Consider the following 26,872-nt stretch of genomic DNA (forward strand, 5'->3'; position numbering starts at 1 on the left):
TTGCATACCGTCAAAGCTCAATAACGAGTTCCTTCGAAAACCTGACGTTTCTGTTTGTGTCTGTTAGGTTCTCAAGAACACAATCTACTACGCACTACATACAAAATTACTGGAAACTTTCTGTGGAATTGAGGGCAAAGAACATACCCGCTTTGACACCAGAGACAGTTCTATAATATAGTCACAAAGTAACGCTCCTTTCCAATTAATAATAATAATAATAATTAAGAAAACATTTGGACATTTACTCATGTATACGTATGAAGAACGATCGAAGAAAAAATATTATTTATACTTTCGCTTTAGGAACAGAAACTACTATGTTAGGAATAAATCATGAAGTGGCAAACCATCAATAAGAGAGAAGCAATACAGATAACTCGCTGTGTCAGTGGAGAGTTTACCAATAAAGTGAACTTGCAAATGGTCTGCGGAACTAGGTAAACCCTAATCAATTCTGAGCAAACACGTGAAATATGACTTAAAATTAAACCCATATCGACCAAAATGTGTTCAACAATTATCAGACGATGATTTTAACCGAAGGAAGCAGGCATGTGATCTATTTCTTCAGGTGTTTGATACTATCCACAAACGTGGAAAAGGAATTTTCTGTTGCGAATATATCATATACTGAATCTCTCGAGCAAGAAATGATGTCTCCTTATCAAAGGAAAACACATTTTTTTTAATAAGTAGATTGATTATAATCTTTTATGATATGGACTGGTGTGGACAGCAAATCCATTTACGGTCCACATTTTTTTGATGAGCCTGTTAACCAACATCGATATCTTGAAATGAAGAAAAATGGTTCCTTTCCATTTTTTTTCGGAAATTCGAGGGATCAAGGGGACATGTTGGTTTCAGCAAGATGGAGCATCTTCTCAATTTGCCACTTCGGTTCGAGAATATTTTAATGAGGTGTTTCTAGGACGCTAGATTGGCCACTCCATTTGAATGGCCACCTCGAAGATCAGACTTAGCAACCTGTGACAATTCGATCTGGGGATTCATAAAAAATATTGACACAGCACAACGTTATGGTACGATTGATGAATTGAAGGAAGATGTGATTTTTACCTTCAGAAGGATTGTTCAGCAATGCTAAGAAGAACGTCCCACAGAACCTGCTGACGTATTATTTTGTGATCGGAGCACAATGAAGTTCATAATGATGTAAAGCATTTAGACGTTAAAGCAACAGATGTCCTGTACACATGAAACTCAATCAATAGCTTATGTATCTGTAGTTATAATTAAAGTTTACATAGCTTGAATATTTAGTATTTCAGGGGGATGATAGGACTTTCTACTCACCCTGTAGATGACACTTAAAGATTAATAACGTAATTTTGAATTAAAGTATACCTGATTCCAATCGGCAGAGATGAATAACTCAAAGGCTTCAAGCCATCCAATGCACTGATCTTCGTAAACTTCATGAATGAGATGGATATGTTTTTCCAGATGCCAGTTTGCGAGGATTTAGTTTTAAGACCATGATTTCTGCAATTAAATTGTAAGAAAAGCTGTTAAAATTCACTACGATTCCTCGAATGGGAAATTGCTCTACTAACAGATTATTTTATATGTAAAAAATTTATGAAAATCATAGTTCGAAACACATGTTTAATGTGTTGTGAAATCAGTTGCAACAAGGAACAAAATGCAACAAGAAATGAAAAATTCTATTACAGTCGAAGTAATTAATAACGTAAATACATCACAGTGACGTAAGTAAATACATACTTAAAGGACAAGCAGATTTCGTGGAAACACCGATGTCACGGATGAGTTACTGGACGCCATATCACGTATAGTTGAATCTTTAGTAATCTCGAGAATTGCCACCAAATTCTAATTTAAGCATCAATAATGATTTCATTTTCTCTATTGGTATTTAGCAACCCACACAATACAGAAATATCTTTGGGAAAGCACTCTTGGGAACCCACTTAGCACTCTTATGAAAGCATTATTCCGTTTCACTGTCTAAAGCTTTATAATAACTTCAATTAACATGCCAATTGTTTTAAATAAATGTAGATAGAAAATTTGTTGCAATTCTTAAAATTGCCTCTTGATATTTCTCCAGCAGCAGAATGGACTAATGTGGCTGCAAAGTTGTTCCGCCTTTCAGAGCCTTTACTACAAATAGAGAAAATAATAGACTAGCAAACGTATAAAACTGCTTCTGCCGAAGAATTTTGGAGTAAACATATTGCTAAAAAAAAAAAAAAAAAAAAAAGGAAATTGCAAACAATTAGAAATTTACCTGGTCACTATGTTTGGCTTCACATATGTTTGCGAAACTGCATATTCAAAAAGGAATTTTTTGAAGAACCAATACCACTGAAGGTTAACAGGCAGCTACTGGTACCTTGAAAACACTCTTCGCATAAGCTCTTCCCGTATGAACCTAACTTTAGAAAACTGGCTCAAGACCTCAAATGTATTTTTTCCCATTGAATTTTGAAAACAATTATGCCTATCTATTGTATTTCATATTATTTTATGAGTAAAAATTAAAATTAAAAAATTAGTAAGGAATGTGAGTCTTTTTTTTATCTCTATAAAAATTTTCAAAAGTGTCTGGACCCCACCTACAATTATTTACCGACACCTGCTTTAGAAGGCGAAGCAGGGCCTAGATAATGTACAGAAGCAGAAGGCAGTGCTGAGGAAGGATAGGGTATTCTCACTAAAATTCATAAAGAAATACTGGAGGAGATTGTTTACAGCAAGTTACAAGGAAACGACGAATTTCAAGAGAGAAAAAACGAATATTATAAAGAAACAGATATTTCCGTCTTACTTCAAGACGAGGTTGCATACATTAGAAGGATAAGGAAATGAGGGAAGGAACAAGGATAAATGGACATACAGTGGACAAACTAAAGGAAGATGGTGAAAATCACTATTATAAGTGGTGTTGCTTTGCTCATCTCCCTACATTACGTTCGGTTTCTGTTCTTTACTTATTAAGAAGTATCGTTTTACTCTGCTAAGATCCATGTTGTCGTCAATTGGTTGTAAATCGGTTTATATAGCGTGAAAATCATACACAATATGTCTTGATAAGTTGTCTAACACATACTGTATACAGCTTATTTACATTCCAAAGTATAATCGTTATGGTAGTAATAGTCAAAATCGCTTGATGGAGCGTAATTTAAGTAAGATTTTAATTTAAATTATTACGACGTTTTGTAACTCTTTTGTATGTGCATAATTTCCAAGTCAAAGAACTCTAAGTCAATAGATAATTTAAGACAACTTTATACGACTATCAGAAATAGTCCCAAAAGATTTTATACCTTTTATATGTTTACTGACATAAATAAAAAAGAAACTTTCGCTTACTTTCCCACATATTAAGTAATAATTATCTCTGATTGGGCATATATAGGGTGTGTCAAAAGTTCCCTGACATAGGGTAACTCTGTTATTATCAGAGTCACAGTGAAATGTAAGAGGGGAAACCGTCTACAAATATAAAGTTTTCAATCTAAAGTGAAGGATTTTTTTTTTTTTAAATCGGGCGAACCGTTTGGGCTGTATACTCTTTATATGCCCAATGTTAAATGAAAATGTAATATTGCCACTTACCTGGGGCTGGGAAAGGGAAGGAAGGGACAGGAGGTTAACAAAATTTGTAACAGAATGGTGAATGGGAACATGTTTGAAATTGGAACTGGCCATCGACAAGTCTGCATAACAAACAGTAACTTCACTCACTTATGTTGTGGACACAGGCGGCGATTAGGGGGTAAATGGGGGCAGTAAAAAAAAAAAATAGTTACATATAATATTTGCCGTTCTGTGAGTTCGTATTGGTTGTCTTCCCGTGGAGTCAAGAAAGCTATAGGAATTGCGTTTCAATTGCCACAGAAAACGGTCCAAAAATTAACCTATTGGAGTGCAACAATTCCAGCGTACTTTCATTTCTTCTTACAAGGATTCAATATGTTAATCAGGCTCTTTGAAACTAATTGAGAGAACATTAAAAAAAAAAAAAAAAAAAGAAAAGAAAAGAAAAGAAAAGTCACAAATTATTCTTTAATTACACAAAAATTGATAGTTCCTAAAATGTCTTTTCTTCTTTCTAATAGTATTGGAATATTGATTACAAAGCGAGTTGATTTTGAGTTTAACGTCCCTTTCAGCAGCGAAGCTATATGAAACACGACCTTCAAACCACATGAGCTCCCACGCCAAATAATTAAAAAGAGAGTAATAAGAAACAACTTCTACCTTTTCAATTGTTTTGTAGTGTAACATACGAGTGAAGTGGCGTGTTTAGGGGTGTACGAGTGTATATACAATTACATTTAGTGAATTCGTAATAATTATAAGTTTTAGGATTGTTTTGTAAAACTGAAGTGTGGAGTGTATCTATGTTTTGTTAAGTTTTGATGTATTTCAAGAAAGTGAAAACTGCACCTAATGGCAACGAATATGTTTCGGGAGCGTATGCTTGTAACATTTACTGTCTTTCTAATAGTAATAACATACATTTAATAGCATGTGTGGAATTAAAGATGTAAGTTGTTCATTAATCCCTGGTTTAAATATAATTTTGCAAAACAGGCCTCATTATTCATTACTATGTTTAATATTATCCTGTCTATGTATTTGTTTTGCAATTTGTTATTAAATAATCTGATCACACAATTTTCCAGATAGAATTTTAAGATGTTCATAAGCAAGGAATCAACTTTCTTCTTACACCTTCGTTGTTTAAGAATACAAAGGGCTAGTATCTCTTGCGCTGTTCTTGTTAATTTGCTTAATAAACTATGAAATACATTTTACGGTATTTTAACTGAAAAATATAGTATTCTATTAGTTATACAACCTTTCGCAATCAATGTGTTAAAAACAACCAGGAAAACTAACATTGATATACAAATATTCGTGTCTTGCCCCCCTTCCCCCCCCCCCCCCACATACACTTTCAACCTCCAATCGTCGCCACTGGTTGTGGATCCAGGTAAATGGCAACGTTTCATTTTCATTTAACACTGGGCGCATAAAGACTGTACAGCCCAAATGGCTCGTCCGATTTAAAAAAAAATTCCTTCACTTTAGATTGAAAACAACATATTTGGAGACGATTTTCCCTCTTTCATTTTGTTGTAGTTCTGATAATAACAGAGTTACCCTATGTCAGGGGAGTTTTGAGACACCCTGTATACAAACTATTATCCTATGAAAATTTCCCTTGTTCATGGGTAGTTTATCCATCATATGTAACCAAACTTGACACTAGCTTGTTAGCGTTAACCAGGAAGCAAGCAGAAAATTTTGTGGTATTTTTAAGGGATATTGACATGACGTAAGTTTGCAGTAAACTCAATTTGAGATTTCTTTTTAACTGCTCGACTTACATTTGATACATACAAACAAAAATCCATGGAAATTATTTGGGAGCTTTTGCTTTTGCATATGAATCACTCTAGAAGCTGAACAAAACTATATTGTTAGGTTCAAGAATGGAAATACATTTAATTAGAGGAAGACAAATTCATTATATTGCTTTAAAGTGTAGTAGTTTAAAGAGATCAATTGAGTGCAAATTACTTACAGATCTTTCTACTTAAAACAGAAAGATATATTAGACTCACATAATATATACGCATAAAGTTTTTTTTTTTTTATTTTTTTAAAATTTTTTTAACGTGGAGTAAGGGCCTAAATGTACTTGAGAAGACTATTTTACCTTGCTTCCTTTTTTCCAGGTTTTTCCAACGGACGTACATTTTGAGGATTTACATTATGAACACTATTGTCGTTGTCTTCGTTGAGAGATTGAACTTGTATAGTTGTTATTTGTATCCCTGGAATTACCCATGGATTCAGTTTCTCTCTTTCAAGAGACTCTAGATTGTTGTTTGGTGCCACCTCCTTTTTGTTCTTGAGGTTAGTATATGCATAAAAAGAGGCCTGAATAGTGAAGTAAAAGATGATTTCAACGACGGATATAATGCTACACCCGAAAAAAAGACCACCAAGGCCTCCAAACGACACTGAAAAAAAAAAAAGAATAAAATGTGAGAAGAAAAATGTGATAAGAAAAAAAGAAGTAAAAAAAATGATATATGTATCTATTTTTGTGTTTACATTTATTATTTTTACATTAACCAACAGAATAAGACGTAATTGTGTCTATAAGTCACACTTCCGATAGATTATTTAGTTTTGTCAAAATCCTAAATAAAAATCATACTGTGCAATACAACAGTACTTGAAAGAGAGAGAGAGACCGAGAGGTATGTTCTTCAAAATTGTAAGATATCGTTATACATGAATGTTACAGAATTTATATTTATTTTATTTTATTATTTATTTATCGTTTATTTAATTTTACAAGTGTGTTCTTAGTTACTGATATAATATTTCGCCTAATATCAATAGACATAATCAATTTTGGGTAAGAAATGCATAATTTTTCAGGTTTAAAGTAAGACTTGTTCTTTCTGAAAATAATACATATACATATACCCAACACGGCGTTAGACCACCACAAAGCCCACTAAGTCAAATATAGTAGTAAACAGCAAATGGCATACATTATTAACTCTATATGTATAAAATTAAAATATCGTTTGAGTATTTATGCTTAATATAGGAAGCGATGACGTTAAGGACATTTTTGGAACGTCATCTCTTGAAAATATACAGACAATGTTGTCGTATTAAATTACACGGTTTACTTGCCTTTAGGAAATATTGTTTTTAATGGATTTTTGAATTATATATTTAATTTGCAAACAAAGTTTCTGTTACCATTTATTTCCCTTCTTAACGCTTCTGAAACTCCAGTTTGAAATTCGGTTATTTACTTTTGTTTTACATAAATGTTTGGTTTTTAAATTTAGTTAGGCCGTAATGAAACTCTCTCTCGCTAACTCCAGCCACAAAGACGTTGCGTGTGTTAGTAAATGTTTGTTATGGTTTTGGTTGTTCCGTACTTCAGAATAAGTAAATTATTAATAGCATATTCGATATCCAAGACAGTTAAACCGTAAGAAAAGTTAAGCTTGCAAGAGAGAGAAAACTGTCACTATTCAGGGAAAGCTCAGAACAAATTCTCAGAATATATAATCATGGTAACTTCATTTTGCTTTTAGCTATATAATAGCATCTTATAAGTTATTAATTATTGTTCAAAACACATATAATGTTCCAGCAGAAACCGAGCGAATATGCGCAAGAATGTTAGCTCTTGACTTGACTCATTAGTACCTATAATTGCAGCTCTGAATGCAACGCTATTTGTAAGACAACATTGCCGATCTGAGCTAAATAAATAAATATAACGCAAGGAAAAGATTAAATTAATATCTAAACTTAAAATTAAAAAGAAAAAACTGCTGCTTTCTACGCTTTTTAATTCTAACACGAGTACCTTTACATGTAGTGTAAGTTAGAACTATGCAGGATCGTGAATAGTGTTCATACGTATACAATGATGTGACTTATAAGAGATATAAGTAAATATTGATTGAAAATTATAGGCAGGTACTTTTCTAAAATTCTGCATTGTAGAAAAGACTATTTTGATACGAAGAGAGAAGGAAATAATATATAGAGTTGTTCCGTAGATTGCTAGTTGAAATTGAGGGAGAAAAGAATACACAGATATGTTCCATAGCTTGCTAGTTAAAAATGGGCACAGTAAAGAAAAATGAGAAAGGGAGGAATAAGTGAAAGAAAAGAAAATATGTTTTTTGACAAAAAAAAAAAAAAAAATATTGGAGATGAAACAAAAGTTCTTAACAAGTTGCCGAAAGAAGGAGGATTAAGAACATATGGAGAAGGATATAGAATAATACTGGATTTAATGAGAGGGGTGATGGGAAAGAATGTGGATACAATAAAGTGAATAAGGAGTGTACGAGACAGAGGGAAAAGTTTAAGAAAAATATGATAAACAGCTCAAAGATGACTTTTGATTACGGAGGGAAAACATGATTCATATCATGTAACAGAAACAGGCCAAGAGATTAGATTAGATTAGACTAGACTAGGAACGTTTGGAAGGACTAGAAAGGTAAAGAAGAATGATTGTAAGAAAGTGGATAGAAGCTTATGAATAAACAGGAAAAACAAAAGAAAGTTCAATGAACTTAAACTACACAGATCGATTTACACGAGTGTATGATCTGTGAAACAAGGTTTTTTTATAAGGCAGAAAAGAAAAAGGACTAAAAAGGCGTCTGGACATAAGAAAGAAATTCTGAAGGTAAAAGTGAAAGTGATAATTTTACTGGAAGTTAAAAGATGTAATCTGTCATTTTCTAGATAAAATCTGCACTCTCAAATTGTACTCTGATAATGAATCTCACTAAGGAAATCTTATTTTGTGAAAACTATAATACAAAATAGTAATAATAGGTGTACGCTTCGGTCAGGTTTTATTTTTATTTAAGTTAAATTTTTAAGTAATACTTCGTTTGTAGCAGAAGAACAGTACATGAAATAGAGAAATTCACATCAAACTGCTCCACAGCAAACTTGATGTACCAGAGCTATTTTTCCATTCCCTACAAAATTCGCACTATATCAAAGACAAGAATAATATTTTGACTTAATTGAAGTTGAATACGTATTATTTCATCGAGCATAGTATTCAGTTTTATACGAAATAAATCAGGACCTCTACAGTTATGTTTAAGATTCGTAGATTTCTAATGCAATAGATCTTGTAATTCATTTAGTGATCCGGAACTTTGTTATCCTGTACACAAACATAATGTTCAAAGCTTTGTTATGATGAATCGAAATAAAGACAAATTACATAATTTCGCTGTACATATGCATACAAAAGGTTTTTAAGCAAGACCGAGAAAATAAATGATAACTTTCAAGTTGTAGATGGCTCGTCATCAGTGAATACAGAAGAAACGAGATAAATTACGAAATGCTGGAGATAAATAAGACTTCTTTTATTGGATTGGTCCTTTTCAAATTTAACATTTTCAATGATAAAGAAGTAACCAGATTTAGTGCAAAGTCATTCTTCAAGAGATAGAGAAAAAAAAGGTATGCAAAATTTTACCTTCTTGGTTGGATTGAAGTTTAGCGTTCCTATCAGCAAGGAATTTATGTGGGACTTAGAACTATAGTTTAACTTTAACTTTGAATTCGTATCACACATGCTATCAGCGAGAATCGAACATGGTTCTCCCGAACCAACGGAAAATTTGACCGTTGAAACTAAAAGTTCGAAAGTAGTTTTCATATGAAATGAAAACTAATGTAAATTAAAAATGCATGTATATAGATGTGATACTAGAAATTATAAATTAAATTACAATTAGGATAAATAAAGTTATAAACATATATATATATATAGATATATATAGATATGTACGTAAATTCCTCTGGAATTTCGAGGGTAATTTCAACCATACTTGCTATACATATTACTTACTAAATGGAAAAAATATTGTAGTGGTAAGACAACGCTTGAATACGTATAGAGGAATAAGAGGGTGGTGATAAAAATGGATAAAAATAATCGAATATGTGAGACATTATTCTCGAATCCAGATTTTGAGAATTGATGGAATGAATAAGTATACTCCTGATGTTGTTTAAGTTTAGTCTTCTTTAGCACATCGCAGGGGAAGGGGACGCGGGGGAGAAGGTTAAAAATGATCAAAATCGACCGATAATTGTGTCAAATCCATAGTTTTCATCGTCGCTAGGTTGAGTGGTGACCCGATGCCGTCTAAATTCAAATTCAACCCCAATGAAGCTAAGACCAATAGTATGTAAAAATAAGCTCCTAGAGAGCATGTAAAAATAATCTAAAGTGACCAATATTAGTATCAAATCCATATTTTTATAATCGTCGGGATGAGTGATAATCCAAATGTGTTTTAATTCACGTTCATCTCTTATTAGCACCCTGAGAGAACTAGAAGAGTGTGGCATATAAAAATAATATAAAATGGCTGATAGTAATGTGCAATACATACTTTTCGGTGTCGTTGAAATGAATAGTGACCCTCCCAATGTCGCTTAAGTTCAAGTTCAGCGATCAGGTTGTGGGCTGGGATGGGATGAAAAGTTAAATGTCCAAAATGACTAAGCCTAGTGTGGAATTCATAGTTTTTAGAATCGGAAAAACGGCTGATCCGTTTGAAATGAGTTGAAAAATAATTAGCATTCATCTTAAACTGGTCGTTTGATCGTGTAAATTTGATTAACTGGAAGATTAAGAGGGTAGAGTGTTGTAACATTATGCTAAACGGAGAGTACCTTATCAATTTTTATTATTACACTTTCACTGAAATACGTATCCTAAGCGAGAAGAGGATTCAAGTATTTTCTATACAAATATTATCCTCGTGAGATAAACGAGCTCTTAAGCTTCTAAAATTGTAGAAAGTGTAATTTAAAGCATGTTGAAATCTATACTATTATATAAAAGAATAGAAGTGGGTAACTGATTATCCTCTAAATGATTCTGCTATAGGTATTAATATGAAATTTGAAGAAAATACTCCTTTTGCCACGAAGATAGGGAATAAGGATAGATTTCTGGAAATATCCATAAGAAAGAGACAAAAAAATAGTCCAAAATTTTTCCTATGACTGGAGTATCTCACGAATTCCTGACGTTAGAGAGACAAAGCTCGGCAAATGAAATCTTCATTAAAATTAGAGAAGTACGTTTTTCAGCGTTCTTTTTTTTCTTTTTTTTTTTAAAAAAAAAGAAAATCACTGGAAACGGGGGAAAATAGAAATTTATAAAGTGTTCAAATTTTTCTTACTGTTTAGTCAATAACTGCAAAATGTGAGGATGTACTTATGTTCGAAATCTGATATTCAGTATATAGACTTCCAATCAAAAATAAGGAAACACATATTTAAGCGTTTCTGATCAATTATTTTAGTCATATTCAAATTTCTATTGATATATTCACAAAATACCAGATGTAAGGATTCGCTAAATATGGAGATGTTAAATTCGGAATACAAACTCGAGGCGGGGGGAGAGGGAGGCAGGAATGAGGGAATAACTGCGTTTTCAAAAATTTTGCTTCTGAGAAGTAAAAATTATGGTCATTTATTTAATATCTAAATTCAATTTCTATATTGAGAAAGTCGTCAATGTGAGGATTTACTTAAGATGAAGACGTGAAATTCGGTGTAGAAACTCTTAATAAAACAAAAGGAAAACATATTTGACCGTTTCGAAAATTCTGCCTCTAAGGAAAAGTAAGTGTCAATTTATGTTTTATTGAAATTTCCCTTTATTTATTCTCGAAGTGTCGAATGTCGGGATTCACTTAAGTTAGAGGCCAGAAGTTAGATATATAAACTGTACTATAAAATAGGGGAATGTATAGTTCAACGGCTTCGATTATTCCGCTCCTAAGAGGGTAAAATAGGGGTCGATTCTATAACATTTAAATTTCAATTTCTTTATTGAGAAAGTGCTCAATGAGAGAATTCACTTGAGCTGAAGATATGAAATTCGGTATAGACTATAAACTCACATAAAACTGGGGAAAACGTATTTCGGTGTATTTGAAAAGTAAGTTCTTGAGGGGAAAAACTGGGGTCAAGTCTATAATATCCAAATTTCCCAAAAAATAAATAAAATAAAATAAAATAAAAATAAAAATAAAATAATATAAAATAAAAAATAAAAATAAAAATAAAATAAAATAAAATAAAATAAAATAAAAGGTGTCCAATGTTCGTTTAGGTTGTATGTGTGACGTTCGGTTCATAAACTCTAAACTAAAAGTAAGAAAATATGTGTTTCAAAAGTTTTGAAAATTCCGCTCCGAATGGAAAAAGTGAAGATATTTCTATAATCTTGACAATTCCCTTTATTTATTCATTAAACGCAATATCTGGGGATTTGCTTATGTTAGAGTCATGAAACTCCTTATATAATCTATTAAATAAAAATAATGTGATATGTGTTTCAGCATTCAAGAAAATTCCGCTCCTTAGGAAAGGTAGCTCTTACAATAATATCCAAATTTTCCCTTCTTCATTGATAAACTGTCCTTTATGAGGTTTTGCTTAAGTTAGACATGTTAAAATCAATTTATATAAATTCCTAAATAAAAGTAATTAAAAGCTTATTTGAGTATCTGCGAAAATTCCACTTCTAAAGAAGCTAATGGGGTAATTTTTATAACATTAAAATTTCGCATTGTTTATTCAGAAAATGCTTATTATAAGAATTTGCTTGAGTTGGAAATGTGGAAGTCTGTTTATAAACTCTTAACTAAAAATAGAAGAATACATGTTTTAGTGCTTTTGAAAATTCCGTTTATTTATTTAGAAAGTGCTATATCTGATTTTTTCTTTTTTTTTTTTTTTTTTTTTTTTTTTTTTAAGATAAAGACGTGAAATTCGATATATAAACTTTTCAGTACAAATATTGGGATATATTTCAGCATTTTGGAAAGTTGCGCTCCTTAGAGGGGAAAAGGTGATCATTGCATTAACAATTCCAAAATTGCTTGGTTTTTTTTTTTGTTTGTTTGTTTTTTGTTTTGAGAAACAGCCCATATTGAGGATTAACTTAAGTTTGACGTAAAAATCGGCATATAAACTCTGAAATGAAAATAATTAATTGCGTATTTCAGCGTCTACGAAAATTTCCTTTCTAAAGACGGTAAGGAGGACAGTTCCTATACTATTAAAATTTCTCGTTATTACTTTAGAAAATACTTAATGTAAGGACTCGCTTATGTTGAAGGTGTGAGATTTGTTATACATATTCTTTATTAGAAATAAGGAAAATACTTGCTTCATCGTTTTTGAAAGTTCTGCCTGGAAAGTGGATGAGGGGAAGGGGGCGGGGCAATATATATGATTATATGAAAAAGCGAAAGTGATTCACTAGAATTCAGGGCAAATTCATATATCCAGAAACTTGAGATATGAACAAAAATCTCCTTTTGTCATATGAGAGCAATGAATAATAAAGAACATTTAAAAAAAAAAAATAAGTATGCTAATGGAGGTAAAGGTGACTTAAACGTTTTGTCTAGAATAAGGCAACACATAAATCCCTGAAGTTAGGGAGAAGAACCTTAGAATATAAACTAGTTACTAAAAATAAATGGACATGTGTCCCATAATATTAAAAAAAATTCCCGTTTTAAAAAGAAAGAGGCATTTACTATTATTTTTCATCCACATTGAAAGTAATTTTGTCTATTTTATGTGATCGCATCAAGAGAAAATGGATGAAAATATCGAAAAGAATTTTGGAACATCCTTAGTATCTACCACTAGCTAGGTTTTAATCATTACTTTGATTGAAAGGCATGACCTAAAGGCATGGGCCTCGGTAGAAAATTTTCTGGGGAGGGGAGGGGCGGCTTATTTCCCTGGTTGTTATATTACGTTTGGTATTTTTTATTTGTATTAAGAAAATATTAAGAAATTTAATACATTTTCGTGAGACCGGGCCCCTCCCTTTCCTCCCCTTCGGGCGCCCCTGCCTAAAGGAGTATCAGATTCAAAATTAATGCGTTAAATAGAGTGTCTCATGAACCTCTAAAGTTAGGAAGGTAAAAATCTGTATATATGATATGGTCATTAGAAATAATCAGACAAATTATCTAGTATTTGGTTAAATTCTGGCTTTAAGGGAGGAAGGTGTAACATCTATGTTTTCTCCATATTAGAATAGACGTTGTCTGTTGTTTCGGATCGTATCACGGAAAAACTGCTTACCCGTTTGAAACAAATCTTGGAATTAATTCAGTTCCTGCCTCAAGGTTTATTTCATGTTACATTGATTAAGGGACATATCTTAAGAGATTTAGCTTTCTGGGCTTTCGGCATCTATGGCCATTTAGCTTGTCAAATTTGAGGGATAATGTCCCTCAGCGAGCACACTATCCAAGGAAAGTGAAGGAAGAAAGGATTGGGGAAAGAAGGAAGCGGCCTGAGACCTATATGTTAGGTACCACCCTGGCATCTGCCTGGTGTAAATGAGGAAAACCCAGGAAACCCTATTCAGGGTGGCTGAGTTGAAAAAGGTTTTACACTTTCTCGACCGAGTGTCCCCACCCCGAATCGAACCCAGGACTGCTTGCACCGAAGGCGAGAGCGTTAGCAACTGCGCTACATATCCTAATAGAGTCGGGGAGTTCAACATTTATGCCAAAAATAGAGTACCTTATTTTTTAAATTTAATTTTATTTATTTATTTATTTATTATTATTTTGCATATATATAATTAGATTTTCTTTGAAATGCGTGTCATGAGGTGAAAAAGATTCAATTATTCTTCATAAACCTATTTTTTCCGTGTAATGAACGGACATTTCAGCTAGTAATAAATTCGAAAGTAACAGTAAGATATATGAAACCATACAAAATCAAAAAAAAAAAGTCTCACCCAGCATTTCCAATTTTCCAAATAATACATCTCTTGTGTATCCCACTGAGGGAAAAGCCAGCATACCGAAAAAATATCCATACATTCCTGCATATTCACCTCCATACCTAAAAAGAAACAATTTATCATTAAGTGAAATGTGTTTATTTTTAAGCAATCACAAGACGCATATTGGTTTCGTAAAATATGCATTATTTACAATACCAACAGAAGTAGTATAAAATATGCAGTTCATCTATGAATTATTTATCAGGGATTTCTACAGAGTAAAGATTATACTTAAAGATGTTCACTTAGTTTGCCGACCTGCTTCAGAGATGCATTTATATTATTTCTCCTAAAAGACAGAAGATGGCATAATGATTCAGAAATCAAAAACAAATATTTTCTAGAAAGATGAAAAAAATTCTAATTTCTTACCAAGTTTAAAAATTACTAAAGACTAAATAAAAGTTCACTAAAGACTAAAAACATGAAGTATGTATTTATTTCTGTCAAGTAGCACATCACGTTATGATGGTAAATTTAATGCTGCCATTATTACATACTCATGTACGGAAGAAAAAGTGAATTATTTCTAATACCATTAAAACCTGAATAAAAAATTGTCTAATACATTAAGTGTTATAAAATAATATAGCAATGTTATTGGCAAAAACTTACTAGAAAGAAGAAAAAAACGCATCAAGATCTGAGTTGAAATCAAAATTTCCAAAATTTTCGTAATCTGCAACATGTACCCACTTTGAAATATAACTATGTAGAAACGTAAGTTCAAAACATCTGGTTTACAAATAGTTTGTAAAATTGCTTTAAATTTAGAAACGACAATGTCAAAATAATCAACACGTTACATTTTTTTTTATTTCATCTGTTGATCCTTCACGAAAATATTTTTGTAGAATATTTCAAATAATGTAAAACCACACTCAGGAGTTTTATAAATCTAGCTTAAATAATGAAAAGAAATGAAATCTTTCAGTTTAAGACCCCGCGATCATGGCCTTTAAGCTAAGGGAGAAAGATGATTCATTCTACTTAAAGATTTTTGTAATTCCTGAATATTATTATATTTATATTTTCGAGTTCTCGACTCTCCCTACAGTCTTGGTCACGGAGGATAAAGGAGAAAGAAGAAAAATAAAAATATTAGGAAATAAAATGGGCCGAACTTATCAAGAGAAAAGCAGTGTTGGAACACACTTTGGCAAGTTCAATGATCACACATCAAATTTTGGTGATATAAATTGCAAAATGGCGGAGTCAATTCGTGCACTTTTTTGTTCGTTAGTAAAAGGTTGCCAACTCATTTTGTTATTTTTGTTGTTATGCCAATGCAATCCGATTTTTGTTATTACTGCTGCCCATTCACTACTTAACTATCCCTTGTCTAAATTTAATTTAGATTTTCTTAAATGAATAAATAGATTTTCAAATAGAAGTCTCTCTGCTTCATTTCTGGCCTCCAATAACATTTTGGACTCTTTTAATTTGTGTTCAAAGATGCCAACCCGTCGTAAAAATCTCTTTCATGGGATGTTTTGACATTAATTATTCGGAATGGGATAAAGGAATTTTTCGTCGAAATAGACAAGCTATATGAGATATTTCACTATATGTATACTCCACGCTAACAAAATGAGCGAGAAGCAGGCATAATGAGTCATCAATAAACGTATTAGCGTTGTCATCTTTTAGTTTTAACTTTCTCCTTTGTTATTGGCAAATCCGTACTAGTGTAGAGTTGTTAATCATGTGATTCTTAAGAATCAAATACCAGGAAACGAAATTTATGCTTTCGTATTTCAAGAAAGAAGAAATCAAAACAATGAAAGAATGAAAGAAAGAAAGTATAAAGTTTGAAACGAGAAACAATTATTTCCAAACCTTCCACACGAAATATATGGAGAGCAAAACTTTTCTAGTGTCATTTGGCTCAGTATAATGTGATGATTCAAGGGTATCATGTAGTTACTGCATTTCTGCCAACATAACAAAATATACTTGTTCTCGATTAAGGAAGATAGTTATTTAAAAACTATTCTATATACGTAGAAGGTCGAAATTTATTGATAATTTACCCTGAAATTGAAAATAGTAACACGTGTTCTCTTGCTTCATTTGTATAGTTTATTATTATTATTATTATTATTATTATTATTATTATTATTATTATTATTATTATTATTATTATTATTATTATTATTATTATTATTATTATTATTATTATCATAAAAAGTACAACGTGGGAAATTGAAAGGCAAAATGGGATTTTTTGCGTCTGAAGATGGGATTTTATAGCGTTTCAGGTTGACATCATTGCTTGTGTTGAGTTTGTTTTATGGCAGCTGCACGTATTTCATAAATACACGAATTTTTATTGGGATCCGTGTAATAGCTTTTACTTCTCTTTCAGAGACAATGCTTCTCTTTTCAAATTAAATTCAGTGATGCATATTTCCACGAAATCCAATGGCTTCCCTTAGGTACCTTTCAGGTTCTCAGTAACATAGACCAATATACTACGGACCACTCGGCATACTAGTAAAGATTTGTCACAAAATTGACAATAACAAGACCATGTGCCCTGTGACATTTTATTTCATCTGAAAACTGAGAGCTTCATGCAGGCACGTAACAAAGGGAGGGTCCAGAGGTCCGGACTCCCTCCCCCCCTTCGTTTCGAGACCAGAAATGAAAAAAATAAGGAAGAATGAAACAATATGAAATGAGAAAAACGAAGATCAGCGTTAAAAATAAAAATAAAAAATACAGGAAGCTTTTGGTTACTCTTTTTTATGAGGAGATTTGTATTATCTGAAATACATGGTGGCAAGGTGAGCGAGATATGCTGGAAGAGTCAAGGAATTTGAAATTTCTTGAGAAGTTACAGAATTTTCAGAATTTCTGCTGCTAGTCAGGGCGATTTCAAGCGTCCGAAAGCATAGTGCCATTGTGTAACAGCGTGGACATTTTTTATCATAATTTTTCGTCATCGCATCTTGCAGTATTAAACATGCTATTTCAAAAACAATTTTGTACTGCTCCTTTATTAACCTGTCATTTAGAGCAGACAGTGGCTGATGGAATAATAAAAACAAAAAAAAAAAAAAAAAAAAAAAAAAAATATGTGGAAGGAAAGTTCTGTTAACATTTGATTCAACACAGAAAGGAACGCAGATATTGTAAAATATTTTACAAGACATTATTGAGTTTGTACTTTTCATAATAGTTGAGGTCTTAATGAAAGGAAAATTGTTATATTTGAATGAACAGAGGAACAACTTAAATATTGTAAAATCTTTTTCAATACGTGTTTTTATTCTTTCACCCGAGATTTCATCATAGTTTGTTATTAAAATACTTACCAACACATCCTCTTTCTATTGTCCTAACAGACTAATATATGTTGACACTCAAGTAGTTTAGGTTGATCGAGCTCCTGGGCCTTCAGTATTTCATGCCACGCCTTTCCCCTCCCCCCGTTACGAAATCCTAGCTAAAAGAACCAATATATGTTCCAGTAAAATAGTTTAGAATGGTCGAGCCCCTTGTATTTCATGTCACAGACCCCCCTTCTTCACGAAATCCTGGCTACGTGTCTGGCTTCATTGGACTTTGAAATACAAGACTTAAACTTACTTTTCGGAAACTAGATCACTAGGAAACTAAGAAACTTAACTTTCTTTTCTATTCTCAGATCTCTCTATAATTCTTTTAAATTCTGCTCAAGTATCATAAATGACACCTCCAGTTGTTTCATAGCTTTGGTCAAGAAACATTCTATATGCTACTCCCTTTAGTTTCTCATTTAAATTGTGAAACAAAGTAATGTTCGATTTAGAACACTTAAAAATATGAATTAATCCTGGATCCAAGTAGCATTTGGCTGCGATATAAGTATAGATATTACATATATTTATGAAATTAAGTTTTATTATTATTATTATTTTTTAAAGAATTGAAAGTTCACTTCATGAACTACGTAATACCAATTTACTGTCTCTAGACGCAGTAGAAATCCAGTATTAAAGAAAATACTCCGAAAGGAAACATTCAAAATAGTTGTCTTCTCAGAATGTCTGTACTTTGACAAAGTTGGTACTTTTCTCTTTGGATATATTTGTTACTATTTTTGTTTGTACTTTGCTTTTTATCAACCTTGTTTGATATAAAAGTAATGTTTATTTTTTTACGCGTCCACGAGAGATAGTAAAATACTAACCATGACAAATAGTACTACTAATAATATTTCCATTTCACCCAACAATACAATACAAAACATAAATTGCTACGCAAATATAAATTTGTTACGCAAAACATTTAAAACAAAAAAGACATATAGTTTATTTATGTGGATACAAGAAGAATGAGAAACTAAGATTTTATTTAAATTAAGTATTCAATACATATAATGATTTCTCACGTGTCCAATTCATACATTCACTCCGTGAACGATGTGTATGATAAAGAACGAAATTGAATATCCCATAATACTTCAATACATAATGCTCCATACAATTGTAAGCAACAATTCAACATTGAATATAGTTCTTTGAAAATTTGTTCAATAAGAAACGTAATATTGGAACTATCTAGTGACTATAATATTAGTGTACACGTCATTATTTAACGAGACAAAATTTTGATTCCCAGTTTGAGCACATGTGGTTCGAATCCCATATTCCACGTCTCGTAACTATTGTTAACATACAAATAAGAATGTGACACATTAGAACAGAATGTTAGATTTTTGGATACAAAGTACTCAACTAACAATGGAAATCAACTCAAAGTACTCATTAAATATGAGAGACTTACTTGTCTTTTGCAGCTGTCTTAGTTTGATAATTATCCTCATCGCAGGTTGGATAACATCCACAATCTTCTTCATCGCCAGCAGCTAATTATAAAGAGTGATACATTAGACATCGCAGTTTAATTTAAATATGTATTTAATCAACATGTTTAAATTTACTTTAATGTTAAGACATACAGTGATTCTCCTAATTGCGCTACATTTTAACTCCTATAAATACAGAGATTGGTTTCTATGGTTCAAAACTTTCATGATGCATTAACGCTTGTTGCTAATGGCTAAAGTAGAGTCTATCACGACGCTTTCCGTTATTTGTTCCTATATGGTTATATGGTTATAATTTGAAATCCAATTACATTTTTTGGACTCAGACTATATTTCTGTTTTGTTTCCTTCACATATTTTCAAGAATTAGAATAATAAAAAAATAGATATTCGATGGAAATGTGCACTATCTAGTTTAGCAGTGTGTGTGTGTGCTGAACTTTTTGTTTCGTTAAGCACCTCTGCTGGGAATTGAACACGATATTTTTGGAGATGCTGGTAATCATAAGTATGTGGTCACTATAAAGTTTTAATTCCAAGAACAATGAAGAGAATCTTGTGGATTGTAATTCCATTACTTATTTGGTACATACACTATATACAGCATTTTAATATTTGTATCTGTGCCAAAATTTATACGTATATACATGAAAAATCGTCTGTCCAAAATCATATGTTAAACGTTTTCTTTGTTTCCACATATATTTTGAAGAAACAAAAGTAAAAATATTGCAGTTGGCGAGATTGTTTGTTATAAATACAACACTAGATAGCCTATGTCTCGAGACTGAAACCGAACAGGAATTATTTTTCCTTATTTATGTTATATTCGCATACGTGAAACACAATTGAACGCAACATATTTTTACATAAACAGCATTGTTTTAAGCTTACAAAAATGTTTCTGCTTTAAAAAAAGAATATTTATAGTTATGAGACTGGTTGTCCACATGAAGCCTCCCTGATTACAAATGTTAATTGCATGGGAACTGTTAGTGCCAGAGTCAACAACAAAAAAGTGTTTGAGTTGCTCTTCAAGATGCCGCTAACCGTTATTCTCTGCACTAATAGTTTCCATGCAATTAATATTTGTAATCTGTGAGGTATCATGTGGACATCCTACATTATAATTATTTTGAAATTGAGTTGTTGCCTTAAAAGCTCCCAGGTTAACAAGTATCAACACTGAAGAATTACAAGTATTTCAGTGAATATTGTTCGATGTAACGAGAAAATATTCTAAATTATTGTATTTATTATCTCCATAATCATTTTACATTACTCTTTTTTAACTTCAACGTTAGTTTGGTTTGAACGATATTCTACCATATGATATACCATACTAACTAAAATGTATTGTTCAGCGGGATGAATAAGTTCATGGAAATAATTAGAAATATATATTTGAACACTCACTCCTTCCTTTGTGATCAATATTTGAATGAAAATGAAATTATATATATAAAAAGGTTAGCTTGATTTAAGTTCGAAAATCATTTTGCGTGGTGTTGTTATTATTCTTTGCAAGAACTTATCGTCTTCCCCACTCAGGAATATATTTATTAAAGTGTAATAGTAAAGCCACAGGTAAACTCACTTTAAGTGGTTCAATCATTTCCTCGCTTTCGTGCGAAATTAAAACTGCATAGAAATTCAAATTTCCCTCGTCAGAAGCAGAACTTTGCAAAGGCTCAGCTATCTGACTACGCATTTTTACAATAAATTTATGTACAAGTTTCATCTTCCTAATATGAGATGTTCTTAACTTACTCTTCCCTCTTAGAATATGTATTTTAATTAAAATATCGTGATACAAAATAAAATATCCTATTCGAAGTAGGTACTATCTACGTTCGAAAATTCATATCAAAAGGTCCAATCATTTATCAGTCATGATAAGGCAGACAACGTATATTTGATTATAAAGAAAGAATCATAGAAGTGGATCCCTTCCTTATCACTGAAATAGAATTTTGAAAAGCGCTGCTACACGTGTAGAATGATTCAACTTTTAAACTATCCTATACATAAGTTTTGGAAGTCTTATAGAATGATTTTTTTCGTCCGTCCTTCCGTCTGTCGATAGGTATAAAAGTAAAAATGGTAACATATAAGGAGAAACTTTTTCTTCCTATCAACTCTGCAGTCCATGAATAGGTTCCATCTTTTCCATTAATTCTCTATTCAATACGAAAGTAGACTAAATTAACTATTTACGGTTTCAACATTTATCTCCATAGAACAAAAATCGTATTGTATAGCGACGACATTTTCTGCAACGATTCGGGATCTCAAGGGAACATATAATCAAACCTCAAAACACTCAAGCAAATCCTCAAGTTTCAATACTAATATCTATTGAGCGGAAACGGTTTGAAATATCAAAATACGGCTTTTTGCAATCGATTTAGCTTCTCAAGAATATACTCCGACTTCTCCGTTAACCCTCTATTCAATGGTTCAAATTAACCATTTTTTGTTTCAGCCTTTATCTGCATAGAAAAAAGAATAGTAATAGTTACAAGCGGTTTCCTGCAAACCATTCAAGGCCTCAAGGGAATATATAATCACAACCGATAGTAATCTGCTGAAAGCGTAAGTGGTTGAAATTTACTACTATTTTCTATTTCAATACTGATTTTCGTAGTCTAAAAGCTCTAAGAGACATCGAGATATGTTTCATTGTAATCAATTCAGCTTTCTAAAAGTATGTTTTGTGTCCTCTTTCAACTCTCTATTCAAATCGGAAATGGTTCAAATTAATAATTTCCAGCTTCAATCTTTATCGCCATAGAATAAAGACAGTAATCTCATAATATTGCAATTACAAATGCCATAAGGTTTCATTTTTCTTCATTAACTTCTAAGTAATAACTACAAATTGTTTGTTATACAAAATATTTTCTTTTGCCTCAATACTACTAACACCACAGCTACTACTGTTACTACTATTATGCATGCCATTACTATTATCTATCCGCTACTATTATATATATATATATATATATATATATTAGAAGAACAAGAAAATGAGAGGAAAAAATTTATTGTGATTGATTACAAGTAACTGAGAGGTGGTTATTTCTCGACTTAGTCACCATAAACCTCCAGAAATTTCTGATAACTTGACGCAAACTTCCATATACTCTCTGTGTATATATATAAGCCAACTGAAATGATGTCTTGAGCACTTCACTGTTGTTCAAACGCTTCGATGAAAGCCACACACATTTTTCAGGTGAAGAGAAAGAAAGAAACAGTTAGGGTTAAAGTCTGGGCTATGCGGATAGTTCCAATCGAAATCTTTGAGTCACCTTAACAGTACTAGCAGCTGTGTGTGAACGAATCCTTGTCATGGATCAAAAGAATTCCAGAGTGTATCATTACTCTAAGTCGATTTTGGATGACAGTCGAAGATTATTCAGTGTGTGGAAATTGCTCGTTCAGACTCCAATAATTCCACAAGAATCACATCCTTTTGGTCCCAAACTACAGTTGACACGATTTCGTGAACTAATGGTTTCTGTTTGAATTTCTTCGCTTTTGAAGAAACTGAGAGGTCCTATTGCATTGACTGCTATTTTAAGTGCCCATTGTTTACAATATCCAGCTTTCATTCTCCATCACTATGCGAGAAAAGAGGACATCCCTACCTCTCCACAGCAGGCCAAACCATCACGTGCAGATGCCATTTTTGCTCTTTGTGAGCATATGTCAGCACTTATAGTACCCACCTAGTACACAGTTTGTGAATAACTCAGCTTGTCAGTCACAATTCGATGCACTATTTTCACAGACACTTCTGGAAACTCTTTCGCGAGTTTATTTATTGTGAACCGATGATTGGATGGCACTTTCTCGTTAACACGTTCCACCAGATAGTTTATCTAAACACCAGGCTTTCCATTACCCACATCGTCATGAATATTTGAACGCCTGTTCTGAAGTTCTCTGCACCATTGTTTCACCTTCACTCGTTACTGTCGGTCCATAAATGGCATTCCATTCCTAATGAGCGTTAGCCATATTCTACTCTTTGGCGTTCAGAAATCTTATGTCAGATATTACTTCACATCTGAAAAGATTTTGTATTACGGCAGCCTGGTATTCATCTTACTTTCCTCGCATGTTCACAACTGCACTCGGACAATTTTATCTCTAATGCATGTTAGTTTTGCAAACATACTAATAAAACATAAACTACTGTCTGGCTCAAATCTCTTGATGTTTAAGGCATGCTCTCTTTTTCTGCAAAATCCAATCAAAGTTAAGTGAGGTTGTCTAGTACGCAATGCTTGGGAGAAATATTATTAGCACTCAAAATGTCTTTGTTAATAGAATGTTAGTGTATGTTTAGGAAAAAAGGAAATTGTTTTTAAATAATCAGGAGAGGAAAACATGATTCTACGTACTGAGGTTCATTATTTTATTGTAAGATTGTTTCTTCACACACAAGGCAATCTAAACCAGTGCTTATTCTTCCCCCTTCTCGGTTTGAAGCGTTTACTTTGTTCTCCCATTTGTGCTTCACGAAAGAAACATTTCACATCATATTTGTACACGAAAGGAAATGAAATCTGACAACCTCGCTCTTATGCGCCATTGGCTTTTGCCAAACGTCAAGAAATTGGAGCCGGACAGTAGTCGACTTCCTTTCTTGTTTATAGTATGTTTTGTTTGTTCCGCCAGTCCTAATTGTTATGCCAATAACTTGATTCATACGTAACAAATACTAATTATTACATATGAAAGATTCACGGTACCCAGATAAATTTCATATATAATATAGATACTTATGATAAATTATATATACTAAAGTGACAGGTCAATACAAGCACTTTTATAGTTAATGTTTCTATATACTTACTTTCTACTTGTTCAGCAACACAAGCAAGACCATCGATATCGCATTCTTTGTAGTTGCCTAGAAAAGGAAGTAGTTATTATCAATACACCGTTCCACTGGAATATAAAGGAAGTTTATATTTGATGTTATAGCAATGAAAAATAATTGCGTAAATGCATATAAGAAGAGCTAAAATCAAGAAGAATCAATAAAGATGAAATGTAGTATTCGTAAAATCATATCAGAGCACAATCTTTTTATTTTGTTTTGAACTAATTTTCTCAAAATTATTTCAGAGTTATGTTCCAGTTATAAAAAAGAAATAGAGAAGTAAAATAAATATAGAGAGCAGTTCACTTACCATAATTGTAAAAAAGATGAGGCATACATTTGCATTTGTCTATTGAATGCTTAAATTTGCATTGCAACCTGCAGGCCACTGGAGTATAGAGAGGACTTATATCCAAATTATACTCCTCTGGAAACAAGCATTTCCTCTGGCTGATTGAGAGACCTCTAACGTCTGGAGTGCTCTTTGTAGCAAACAAATCCAACACTACAGTGTGTATCTTTTGATTTCCAGGATATACAAAGTAATTTGCTGTAGTTTGAGGAAGTTCATCCGGAGAATTCACGAAAATCTAAAAGTTAAAAAAGTAAAGAAATAACATTTCATGTATTAGTTGTGTTGGTACTAATTAGTAATGTTGCAATTTATTGTAGAGATATGAATCTTTTAATATAGATGACGTTGAAGTGTGCACTCATCTATGGCAATCCATATTTCTCCACTGGTTGTATTTTATGACACCCAACACATGACAGAGTCATTGCCAGTCAAGGATATTCTTTTACCAGTAATATTCAAGTTGTAATTTATACCACTTTTGTTGAGACGCTTTTCAGGGTCCTCAAACTATATCCATCATGCAAGAAGAAAAATGCTGTTTCAAAAGTCCAAAGGTCCAGTATTCAATCGAATGAAATCATGACTCTTTATTAGGACATTCTACAGAAGAATAGCGAATTCCAGTTGTAACTTCCACTCGTCTAAAAAGTACACAAACGATGATTTGGAGACTTGTGCTGATAAAATTATATGTAGTTGATGTTCCCTCCACACAGTGTAGAGATTTCATCATAACAGTGCTTGTAATACGTAGAATTTATTTTAAGAGGGTTGACAACGAGAAATATCTTCAATTATTATTTTTATCAAAATCCAGCAAAAACCATTATCAAATTTTCGGTGCGATTATATTGAATCGATCCTTCTTAGGTGATTCTCTAACTTTTCCAAAATCGGTAACTTATATCCAGGCTTTGTCTACAGTGATTACAGATTTCGACTGATCTTTAATCAGATAGTGTTTGTACAGCTTTCTGCAGTTGATTTTCCGGTGCACAAAATTGCTACATTACAGCACATGAAGTTACAGCATTACATGTACAAATTACATTACAGCACAACATTATAGATAACCTGGAGATGTACAATTTTGTAAATGATATTATAGATTTTTTTTAGAAACATACGCAAGAGGTGTCCAAAGCAGTTTGAGATGGTAGATATTCTGACACCGTTACTGCGCAATACCGCGCAATATCGGTTGTACCAGCTCCGCTTTGGTCCATTTTGAATTTGACTCAACACTTATAAACAATCTGAAGGCGATCGTGTGAATATCTTTCCACACCACCATTTACAATAGACTTGACTAACGCAAATTCGGTTTCATATCGCTGTTTAACTAAGCCGGAACAACACTGGTCTGCATCGGTCTGACAAATGATTGTAGTCACCTGAAATGAGTGCATTACTACTGACAGTAATGCGTTCTATGATTATAATCAAAGGACGTACGGAATAATGGGAAATTATGACCACAGCATCACAAAATCGCTGCTGTGTTTCACGGTGGGAAGAATACGTTTTATTGTATTACTTTCTTGGATTTCCAAAATACATAAACATATTCTTCAGTTTAAAAAAAAATATCCTTTGCTTGTCGTACAATTTATCAGTCTTCGAGTCGGAAATCTAAGAAAACATTTTAAATTGGATTTAACCGCGAGTATTATAAGTATTACCTTAGTTAGTTTATTGATCTAAAATAAAATCTCTCTTACCTTAAGATCCTGCTGTGGATTGAGTACAAAATACCCAAACCTATCATCGTTTATGTTGTAGGTTTTCCATTTTTGGTTTCTTTCTGGCTGGTTTGATGTGCTGAAATAAGTTGTAAGTTAGTCTACTTAACATCTGTTGCTACAACTGATGTCAGCTATTGTATATTGCATCTGATTACTTTTGCAACTGAAAGTGTATTGTAAAATAGGATTTTCACAGAGGTAAATTTTTCAACTAGTTGGGTTACAAGCCTTGAACAACTATAGAAAGTTATACTTAAGGACTTTATTTAAAACTACGAAAACTTAAAGAAATGAATGTTGTTTTAGATAGTAACACCGACACAATGCTGTTGGTGTATGATATGAATAGCAATTTGAATGGGATCCCAAATTGTACAAGTCAAATAATCTCAAGTAAAATTATATTAATGAGCTCTTCGGGGCTGGAGGAGGGAGTTAGTAGTAAAATTATTATTGTCTATGATTGCAATATGTCCGTATCATAAAACTTTCATATGCGATACGAAACCTGCTTTGCATTCTGTGCCTCAATTTTGGCATGATTGTATAGCAAAACAAACTCCCTGTTTATAGTAAAACATCATCTGCCCCTACTTTCCTCCTTATGTAC

At 32.4% G+C, this 26,872-nt stretch overlaps 1 protein-coding gene across 1 annotated transcript in view; it reads right to left on the bottom strand.

The window, feature by feature from the left end:
- Positions 1-5,721: 5,721 nt before the first annotated feature.
- The window catches only part of LOC145685149 (uncharacterized), a 60,943-nt gene continuing 39,792 nt past the window's right edge, over positions 5,722-26,872 (bottom strand). Inside the window, exons 4-9 of the mRNA XM_081757501.1 lie at positions 26,239-26,338; positions 24,470-24,749; positions 24,130-24,186; positions 19,220-19,301; positions 14,399-14,505; positions 5,722-6,032 (exon numbers count right to left, since the gene is read on the bottom strand). Coding sequence (XP_081613627.1) covers positions 5,722-6,032; positions 14,399-14,505; positions 19,220-19,301; positions 24,130-24,186; positions 24,470-24,749; positions 26,239-26,338 — 937 coding nt within the window. The remainder of the gene's footprint in view (positions 6,033-14,398; positions 14,506-19,219; positions 19,302-24,129; positions 24,187-24,469; positions 24,750-26,238; positions 26,339-26,872) is intronic.

Source organism: Thermobia domestica, chromosome 5, assembly GCF_964235325.1.
Source record: "Thermobia domestica chromosome 5, izTheDome1.hap1.1, whole genome shotgun sequence".
Classification (NCBI taxonomy): domain Eukaryota; kingdom Metazoa; phylum Arthropoda; class Insecta; order Zygentoma; family Lepismatidae; genus Thermobia; species Thermobia domestica.